Source organism: Rattus norvegicus, chromosome X (genome assembly GCF_021556685.1).
Source record: "Rattus norvegicus strain SHRSP/BbbUtx chromosome X, alternate assembly SHRSP_T2T, whole genome shotgun sequence".
Classification (NCBI taxonomy): domain Eukaryota; kingdom Metazoa; phylum Chordata; class Mammalia; order Rodentia; family Muridae; genus Rattus; species Rattus norvegicus.
Window position 1 is genome coordinate 96,515,300 of NC_141554.1, and position 11,147 is coordinate 96,526,446.

The 11,147-nt window shown below is 37.2% G+C and overlaps 1 protein-coding gene across 1 annotated transcript; it reads right to left on the minus strand.

The window, feature by feature from the left end:
• Positions 1–479: 479 nt before the first annotated feature.
• Positions 480–3,305, minus strand: Nap1l3 (nucleosome assembly protein 1-like 3). The gene is given in 1 exon segment (NM_133402.2): positions 480–3,305. A coding segment is annotated over 1 exon segment (1,614 nt). The 5' UTR covers positions 2,918–3,305; the 3' UTR covers positions 480–1,303.
• Between the last annotated feature and the right edge of the window lie 7,842 nt (positions 3,306–11,147).

Consider the following 11,147-nt stretch of genomic DNA (forward strand, 5'->3'; position numbering starts at 1 on the left):
CTTGAGATCAGATGTGAAGTATGGATGAAAAAATGTCACCTATAAGAAAAAACAAGTCATGACATTGTGACACCCTCTAGAGTCATAGTACAGGACTGGCCCTGAGTATGTGAAATAGCATGTGAAATAAATATCTGAGTACAATAATCTCCCTTCTCTCTTCCCAACTATTCCCTCCCCTTTTCAATCCCTTCCCCTTTCTTAACACCTGTATATCTCTCCCATCTTCTTCCCATTTCCTTCTTTCTCACCCTTCTTCTTTCCCTTATCTACTTCCACATTCCTCTTCTTCCTCCCATGTTCTCCTCCTTCTCCCATCCCATTCCTCTTCAAAATTTCCACTGGTATCTTCCAGTTGAAGAATTATAATCTAGGAAAATATGAGAATGTTAATATTTATGCTTATTAATCTTTCATTTTCTTCAGTACTCTTTATATTTTGATAAGCCACTTTTATAATTAAAAGAAAATGGCATGTCTTTACAGCATGGCAGTTTATTTGATTTACTCAGGGTACAATAAAAGAACATGTAAATGTATGAAATGATGAAATAACTTTTAAAGGGAAAGTAGAACACAGTACAAAGAAAATATGGTTTCTTTACTTTTCAATTACACACTATACAATGAGGAAAATTTTTAAAATACTGTATCATATTTAACACCTTTAGTGGTAAGCAATACTTTTGCTAAGAGACTAATAAATCACATAAAAAAAATCCACAAAACTCTAATGTGATCCTGACTGACATTTTTAAATATATTCTCATCTTTTTTTTCAAGCAACTACATTTAGCAATAGAATGTTTTAGTTGGTATTATTACTACATTTCTATGGCAAAGTAATGAAGGCACAACTAGTGCAAGCAGATTTAAGTCTTTAGTCTTCTGGCCTGAAAAAAGAAAGAGAAAACACATGTATATTGGCATTTAAAGTGTTGCTTATTCAGGCAAAGATTTCTCTAACAAGTCTGACAATTTTCACAGGTACAATCTTATAGCAACATGACAAAAACTGACTTCACAAAACCAACACTGTAGCACCAAACAAAACATGCTTTGGAAATTAACAGCAGTTTACATACTTTGAAGAATATTACAATACAACAGGCAAGATAGAATAAACAGAAACTTAAGACACCTTTTAGGACATTACCAGGAAAAATGAAAACATCAGACTATAAGGAGTAATAGTGTTCAAGTTATAGGGCAAGTTTTATATTTTATAAGGTTAGATGACTCTATTTCACTTCTGCTTGCTTGACTTTTAAGAATTCTTGAAAAATCTTTCAGCTTGCCCTTCTTACTTGTAGTACTTCCTGTTTCCATAATCCCTGAAATCATGGTAGTAGGGATCATTGATTTCTCCTGTGAAGTAATAGATTGACTTCAAGATGACATTATCATGCAAAATTTGACCAATCTCAAAGTCCTCATCAAGGATAGCATCTTCTTTTGGTTCCAGCTTCCCAATCAAAGGAATCTCAGGAGGACTGAAGAAATTGAAGAAGGATGCATTAGGAACCACTCTTGGCTGGACTTCAATTTCCCCTGTAATAGCTGGGCGACTCCTGGTTGTCACTGTAACATCTTTTCCTCGTCTCCAATCTATTTTGCAGCCTTTACACTCTTCAATTTCCCATCCCCAAGCGAAGAAAGGGTCATAGTGATCTGGTTTTGACCTTATTATGTATGTCTTCATCAGGAGCTCATTTCTGAAGTATGGGTTAGGAAGAAAATGAAATTCAAAAGTGTAACTTATAGGCTGGCCAGGGTTTGAGAACTTCAGGCTAACATCAGATAAGAACTTCAAAATGGGTTCATCACACTTTTGAATCATAGGCCCAAGCTTATCAACATTCTTTAAAACAGTCAGCCAGTAGTCAGGAATACCTCTAGGTGGATCTTCTTTCTTAGGTTTTCCCTTTCGAGCCCTTTTAATATTGACTCTTTCTTCAGGCCTTGTCTCAGGAACTCTTTTTTGAGCCTCTCTTACTGGAGCCCTTGGTGTAGAGTCTTCTGTAGGCTGATCCGTATATTCTGCATTTGCCTGGGTAACATCTTTGAGGTCTTCTTTTTCTTCAGGAGCTATATCTATACAATCTGTAGAGTCTGTTTTTTCTTCAACTTTTACCTCAGGAAATTCTTTAGAGGATTCCTGTTCTTCAGCTTTTTCTTCGGGACCTTCTTTTGGAATTTCTTTTTCTTCGGTTTTCACCTCAGAAGTTTCTTTGGGAGCCTCCTCTTCTTCAACTTTTGCCTCAGGAACTTCTTCTGGAACATCTTTTACTTCTTCTTTCACTTCAGTATTTTCTTTGCCAATTTCTTCTTCCTCCTCACCCTCTAAGGGTGGCATTTCATTAGGTGTGTCATCCTGCATTTCTTCATCACCACTGAACTCTTCTTCTGAATTCCATTCACATTCTTCTTCGGTGGGCTCATATTCTGCATTTATGATCTGAAAACGCTTATCATATAAGGGCTTATTGAGTTCAGCATACTTTCTTTCAAGATCATGAATTGCCCTTAAGAACAAAGTGTCTACTTTGTCACACTCATTCTGAATATTTCTGAGAGCCTGCACCCGATTTCTTACTGCTTGGGGCAGCTTATCCATGAATAGTTTCCCGGAGGGACGTCGCTGGGCCCTTCTCGAAGGCCCAGGTACCCTCTTCTTTTGGTGTAAGTGACTGCCATTGCTGCTGCTGCCACTGCTACCACTACTGCTGCTGCTGCTGCTGCTGCTGCTACTACTGCTGCTGCTGCTGCTGCTGCCGGTGCTGCCGCAACTAGTGGTACTGCTAGAGCTATTGCTGTCAGATTCGTCCCCAGAATCACAAGCTGAGCTAGCCATCGCCTCTTCAGCAACCCCTTGGGCAGCAGGTTCTGTGACCATTTTAGGATCCGCTTCTGCCATACTGCTAGCCCCGTACACCTCTTTAAGGTGGTGACAACAGCAGAGACCGCGCACCAAGAGATGGACAGAAAAGGACTCACGGATGATCCGGCGGCGGCGGCGGCGGCGGTGGCGGTGGCGGTGGCGGTGGCGGTGGCGGTGGCGGTGGCGGTGGCGGTGGCGGTGGCGGTGGCGGTGGCGGTGGCGGCAGGGATGAAGGCCGGAGCTGGTCAGGCGGCGGAGACTGCGGCGGCGGTGGCAGGGAACCAGTGTCAGCAGCGACTGCAGCGGCTGTGGCAGCTGGGCGGTGGGGGCGGGACCACAGAGGTAGAGCGCAGGAAACCGCGGCAGGGAAAGACGCCCTGAGCCTTAGCTACCAGGGCAGTCAGGTCGCAATGGACCAGTGCCGAGACCTGCCGCAGTCCAGTGACGCAGTACCGGAGCCAGAACCGATTCCTGGTGGGCAGCCCCTCCCTTGTTGACACCTCTCCTGTAAAATTCGTTCCCAGGATGCCTTCAATTCACTCCTTATTTGCTGAACGAATTTGATTGACTAGTGCTGCGGCCAAAGAATGGCTGAAGGCAAACGTCCTTCCTCCAGGCTCCTCCCACCTTCCCAGATGCACCTGGGTGGCTGAGGCACACATCCCCTAAAGAAGGATCCCCCTCCCCTTCAAAATTCTCTCCTTTCGTGGTTTTTAATTCAAAGAGAGGGGAAAAATAGCCTATAGCAAAAAACGCCAGCTATAGTTACTAACGACCGAAGAAACGGAGCCCATATGCATAACTGCCCACCCTGAATTCCTATTTGGTTGATCACGCCCTCCATACAACAAACGGTTAAAGAAAAAAAAAAAAGGCAAAATGTTTTAAGTGACGTCATTTGGATAGGGTGACTGTGGATAATTGAGGAAAAATTATGAACACATACATAAACAAACAAGATTCCCTCTTAATATTCCATGAGCATGTGTTTTACATTGAGAAGCGGGGAGTCCTTTATTGGCAGAGAGTGGAGGGTCTAGACAGCAGACATTGCATCCATGTAGCCGATTTAATAACTGCTGTCTGTGACGTTTGGCAAGCCTGGTTTATATCCATCTACAAGGTTTACGAACCCATGTTGTCGTGAGTCAGTCACACCAATTTTTAAAAACGTATTTCTGTTTTAAAGGCAGCATATTATATACTCTAATCTTAACAATAAAGGGCCACAATGCCCCCTTTTAATGCTCATAGCAATGTTTTAGATAACACATAGGGCAATTTCAATGTAAGGTAATCTTTTTAAAAAGTAAAGGATTTGTTTCATAGTTTTGTGCAGCAGGTTTCACTTCCACGAACAGCAAGAAGGGCGGGGGTGGAGAGAGTCTTTTAATCCAAGTGCATCTTCTATTAATTGTTTAAGATGTCATGTACCTTGTTTCATTCTAATTTGATATTATAACTATATTAAAGGATGATTTGTAAGTCAAGTATTATGTGAACAAATGAAGTTTTAAAACAAATATCTGTTATTTTTTTTTTTTACAGGATTCAGTTCTGCTACAACACAAAAGACAATTGTTTACTTTTCACTGAAAGGCGAGGGGCATATTAGCCACTTTTTTAAATGAATGAATAGAATTGCCCCCTTGGTACTTAAATAAAAATTCATAGGCTCTAATTTGTTAAAGATTTGATTGGATGTTATCTTGGTATTTCCAAACAAGCAAAAATATTCAAAGAGGTGACTTGGGATACAAATGTAAAATAACCTACTTAACCACATTTGCTCTCTAAACTTGGATATAGACTGTAATTGCTATGTTAGAATATAAAATATATTGTACTATTAGTTTCAAATGGAGAAATATATTAAAATGAGACTGTCCTTTGTGTACTACTTTTTATTATAGCGTTTATAGTTTTCATTTAGTAATGTATTTTTAAGAAATGCATTTTTAGTTTAAAACTAATTTTTATTTGCTTATCTGTAAATCAAACTACAAGTACATTTTTAAAATTACAATTCAATATGTAGAAGATTATGATGATAGTTGACATTTAATTTTACAAAAAGATAACCATTTTTTAACATTTTGCTTCATTTCCTTCAAGAAGTTTCCTTATGCATATATACACTTGATAATGTATGCATATTGCCTGTTTGGCATCATATGATAGTTTAAAATTTGCTGATTTATGGCTAAATTTTTACAGGAAATGATCAATGGATTACTGAAAATTAGATATATACTCAGTTGTAATTGCCTTGCTGTATTTAATCAGAGTCCTGTTGTGGGATATATATATGCTTGCATACATAAATTTTATTGTTATAAAATTGTTACTATATAACTATAGCATACATTAGCATGTACTTCAGAATATATGATAAATTAACTTCTTGCACAATATATGTTTTGACTGTTCTATTGCTTTGTGATATTTAAAAAAAAACAGGGACTAAATTCTCATTCTTTACATGAAAAATGTTTATCACAGAACTTTTTTAGCTACTCAGGCTGTACAAAAACTCTTTGAGAACTTTTTACAACTTTCCTGATATATAGATAACCCCTTGAATTTTTATCACACACACACACACACACACACACACACACACACAAAATACACAATGAAAAGTGTGGCTGTATTATCTTAAGTTTCAAATATCTATAAAGCTATGCATAAGTTCATTTCTTATGGGTTTTTAGTTAAAATTGTGTAAATTGTTAATGTTTGAGTAAGGATGTGTGTGCAAGTATGGTGTGTGTATTACCTGCGAAGGCATATGGAAGCCAGAGGACAAATTTGTAGAGTTGGATCTCTCTTAACACCAAATGTTTAGTTTTGCATGGCAAGAAGCATCTTTACCCACTGTGCCATGCTTCATTTTGTCCACAGGTGAGTTCAGAAGTGAGTTTATTTTGATCTTCCAGTTCTCTTTCCTGTCTCTGTCTCTGTCTCAGTCTCTCTGTCTCTCTGTCTCTCTCTCTCCCTCCCTCCCTCCCTCCCTTCCTCTCTCTCTTCTTCCTTTTATATTTTTGGTTTGTGCTGTGTATATTAAGCATCATCCTGACAATTTTATCCCTATTAAAATAAGTATTAAAATGTTACATACAGTACAAACTTTAATAAATGTAAACACATTTGAAATCATTACTGCCACCAGATAATGGAATTTTTCATCATACTAACAGTTGTCTCATATGTGTTTATATCTATGATTCCTTCCTCTGCCCCTTAGCAATTACTAATCTGTTTTATGTTTCCACAACTGTAAATGAACATTATCATGGAAAATTCATCCCTTTGCCAATATTTTTTGCCACAAATATTTAGAAAATTTCCACTTTGTACATGTTTGGAGTATTTTTTCCTATTTTTTTTCTGAGTGCTGATATGTTTTCTGTAAGTACAATGATTTAGTCACATTAATTTTTGTGATTTTGTTTACAAAGGATATTTAGAGGTCCTATATCAGTTAAATATGCAAGATTCAGCATTAAGGCTAATTGATATAATTGATATGTATTGGTAAATTTTACAAATGTGTCATCTCTGGCAAATTAGAGAATAAGCAATATTTTTTGTAACTGAAAGTCATAATTTTTATTAGATGACAACTAGTATCCTTAGATAAATTATTCTCTACTATGACAAGATTTTCTATTAAATTATATTCTGGCATGCTAATACTAATGCTTCAGTAATCTAGTATTAATAATGCATTAAATGTGAAGATGCTTTGTACTCCAGTGTTCTTTAACTCAGTAATGAAAGAATGAGTAAGTAGAGTAAGTGTACCTTTACTGAACAAAAGTACTAAATAAAAGATAGCGCACACATCAGCCAATGATATAGATATTAATATTGAAAAACAAACAGGAAATAGAGTGATAAAGCTGGGTAAATATATTATTTCTTAACTTAATTTCATAAGAACATTATAAACATTTTTTTTATTTTTTTTATTGAATATATACTCTTCTTTCATACAATACATCGCAAACATAGTTTCCCTAATCTCTACTCTTTCATTCTTAGTCCTATCTCCCCTCTCACCTCGAGCAACTCCTCTTCTGTTTCCTCTTCAGAAAAGAGTGTTGCAAACAGACTAGAGATAGACAGGACAAAACAAGATATAATAAGGAATGCTAAAAATCCTTATAATAAGGTTGGACAAGGAAAGCCAGTGGAGAAAGAGTCACAGTAGAAGACAAATCAGTAATATACTTGTGCAACCACTATAACGAGTCTCAAAAGAACAAGTTAACAGCCATACCATATATTCAGAGGATATCATGTAGACCCATATAGGCCCATTGCTTGCTATTTCATTCTAAGTGAGCTCATGGGAGTCCTATTTAGTTGATTGGTTGGGTCATATTCTCCTTGTGTCTCGAAACACTTCAATTGCTTTCAGTCTTTCCTTCCCTTCTTTTATGGGGTTCTGGGATTTCCAACAGGAGCATCCTGATGGAGACAACCAATTTATACTATCTCTCCTATGAATGTATGGATGTTGGTCTCTGCACCCACTCTCATCTTTTACCAGAGGACACATCTTTGATGATAGTTGGACAATGCACCATCTATAAGCATAGCAAAATATCCGTATGACATCATCTGATTGATTTTTTTTCTAGTTGTGTTAATATTTACATGGTATCTAGGCTATTCAGTTTCAGGTTTCTGGCTATATTGGCAATTTAGGATAGGGGCTTCATCTAGTGGTGTGGCATCAACTTAAAACAAACATTGACTGGCAACTCCCACATGTTCTCTGCCACCACTTCCTAAGCCCATGCTAAAATCAGAACAGACTGTATGTGGAGAAATTTGTGGCTAGATTGGTGCCCTGATTTCTCTTTCTACAGCCTTCTGAGTAACCTGCACAAACCATAGCGTTCACAATAACTTGCAAAAAAAAATGACTAGAACATAGGAGCAGAGGCTCCAAGCATGCAGCAGCTTGACCTATGTCCAATGATTTGAGTGAAAGTTCTCCTCAGCAATAGGACACTGCTGTCATTGATAACTGGTTCTCTGCTTCTACCATGAGACAGTGGTTTTATATGGCAACTGATTTTTCAAAAAGAAGTCAGGCATGCACACTGTGGAAAAAATGACAGCATCTTCAACAAATGGTGCTGGTAAAAATTGAATGCCTGCATGTAGATCAATATTTACAACCTTGAACATAGCTCAATTCCAAGTGGATCAAAGACATAAAACCAGATACACTAAATCGAATGGAGGACAAAGTAAAGATCTTCTTTGAATACATTCGCACCGAAGACAACTTCCTAAATCTAACACTGATAGCATAGGCAGTAAGATCAATAATTAATAAATGGGACCTTAAGAAAATAAAAATTTGTAAGACAAAAACAGCATCAATAGCATAAAAAGACAGCCTATAAAATGGGAATTTTGTTTTTACCAACTCCACATTTGATAGTGTTCTAATATTCAAAATACATAAGGAACTCAAGAAACTAGATATTAAGTGAAAGGCAGATAATCCAATTAAAATGTGATAGATATCTACACAGAGAATGAACAGAGGACTCAAACACAAAAATGTTCAATATCCATAATCATCAGGGAAATGCAAATCAATATAACTAGGAGATTCTATCTTATACCTGTTGAAATGGCTAAGATCAAGAACAAAAATAACAACTCATAAGATGTGGATCAAGGGGAATATCCTCCACTACTGGTGGGAGTAGATATATGTATAGCCACTATGGAAATCAATATAGTGTGGTGGTTTGAATATGCTTGGCCAAGGGAATGGCAATATTAGGAAATGTGACCTTGTTGGAGTAGGTGTGGCCTTGTTAGAAGAAGTATGTCACTGTAGGGGTAGGCTTTGAAACTATTCTCCTACATGCCTGAAGATATTGAACCTTCTCCTGACTGCCTTCAGGTCAAGAATTTATATGGTACCCTCTGCTGATTTTCCACTCTCTGCCTTCCATCTCACTGTTAGAATTCTGGGATTAAAAACAGTGAACCAAATAACCCTATTAAAAAGTAGGGTACGGAGGTAAGCAAAGAATTCTCAACTGAGGAATATCGAGTGGCTGAGAAACACCTAAAGAAGTGTTCAACATCCTTACTTATCAGGGAAATGCAAATTAGACAACCATGAGATTCCACACCATACCAGTCAGAATGGTTAAGATAAAAAACTCAGGTGACAGCAAATGCTGATGAAGATGTGGAGAAAGAGGAACACTCCTCCATTGTTGGTGGGATTGCAAGCTGATATAACCACTCTGGAAATAAATCTGAAGGTTCCTTAGAAAATCGAACATAGTACTACCTGAGGACCCACTCCTAGGCATACCTAAAGGATGCTCCAACATATAACAAGGACACATGCTCCACTACGTTTATAGCAGCTGTAGTTATAATAGCCAGAAGCTGGAAACAACCCAGATGCCCTTCAACAGAGGAATTGATACAGAAAATGTGGTACATTTATACAAACTATTATTTGTATAAAATAATATCAAAAACAATGACTTTATGAAATTCTAAGGCAAATGGATGGAACTTGAAAATATCATCCTGAGTATGGTAACCCAATCACAAAAGAACAGACATGGTATGTGCTTACTCATAAGTGGATGAAGCTCAGAATACCCAAGATAAAATTCATAGACCATATGAAGCTCAAGAAGAAGGAAGACCAAAGTGGGGATTCTTCAGTCCAGTCTTTAGAAGGGGGAAAAATACTCAAGGGAGGAAATATGGAGATAAAGTGTGGAGCAGAGACTGAAGGAAAGGTCATCCAGAGACTGCCCCACCTGGGAATCCATCCCACACACAAACACTACAACCAGGCACTATTGTGGATGCCAAGAAGTGTTTGCTGACAGGAACCAGATACAGCTGTCTCATGAGAGGCTCTGCTAGTGCCTGACGAATACAGAGGCACATGCTCACCGCCAACCATTACACTGAGCAAAGGGTATCCAATGGAGGAATTAGAAAAAGAACTGGAAGATCTGAAGGGGTTTGCAGCCCCATAGGAAGAACAATTATATCAACCAAACAGACCCCCAGAGCTCCCAGGGACTAGACCACCAACCAAAGATTACACAGAGTGGGAACTTTAGCTCCAGCAACATATGAAGCAGCGGATGGCCTAGTAAGACATCAATGAGAGGAGAAGCCTTTGGTACTGTTAAAACTGGGTGCCCTAATGTAGGGAATGCCAGGGGAGGTAGGAGGAGTGGGTGGGTGGATTGGTGGGAGGGGAAGGACCTTCATATAAGCGGGGTTTCTGGAGGGGAAATCAGGAAAAGGGATAACACTTAAAATGTAAATAAGTTAAATATCCAATAAAATAAGAGACAAGCTACTACATCTTATTTTTAAAAATATAGGATGCTAGAGTTAAATGGTAAGTTATTTTACCCTTTGAGCCATTTTATTTGCTCCAAATTTTTAAGGTCTTATGCTGTACTTTCCTAATACATGATAGGACACTTTTAATAGTATCCAATTTTGTATAGTCATGATGAGATTTGAATGATACAATATATTTACTACTCTTAAAATACAGTGATAACGCTCAGACCTTACTAAGCATATATTTTGTAGGAATGCTTGTTCAACCTTTCTTTCGTTTATATTTTACACTCCTGGAATGCATTGTGTATTATGCATTGTATGTGTGTGTGTGTTTGTGGGTACATGTGTGAGTGTGTGTGTTTTAAACATTATTACCAATCTTCACCTGTCATTTATTATGTATGCTTACTTATGTACGTCTTTAAATACATTTCATCTCCCTTAGGAAAGATCAAGCTATTTCCCTGTGTATTAACATTTATTCTCACACAGAGTTTATTTGTAAAAGACATACTTATTTGTAATAACAATTTTATCCTTTAATCACATAATAATTTTATTTATACATTGCTCAATTTGTCAACTTTAATAAACTTATTACTGTCACACAATAAATCACAATTATTCACCCTATTTTCAGGTTTATGGAATTTTTTTATTTCTCAACCAATTTCTAACTATTAATACCTCATTCACTGTGTTAATAGATAGGTTATCATAAAAAGACTTTAAAAGAAATAAATTCTCTGTTTCCACATTTAATTTAACTGAAAAAAATTGTATGTGTTCAGTTTAATTAGTTCTTTTATTTTAGAGTTTTCTACATAATAAATATGTTAAATTAGTTTAAATATAGTATATATGAAAGTTAAAGTACATCACAATTCTAAGA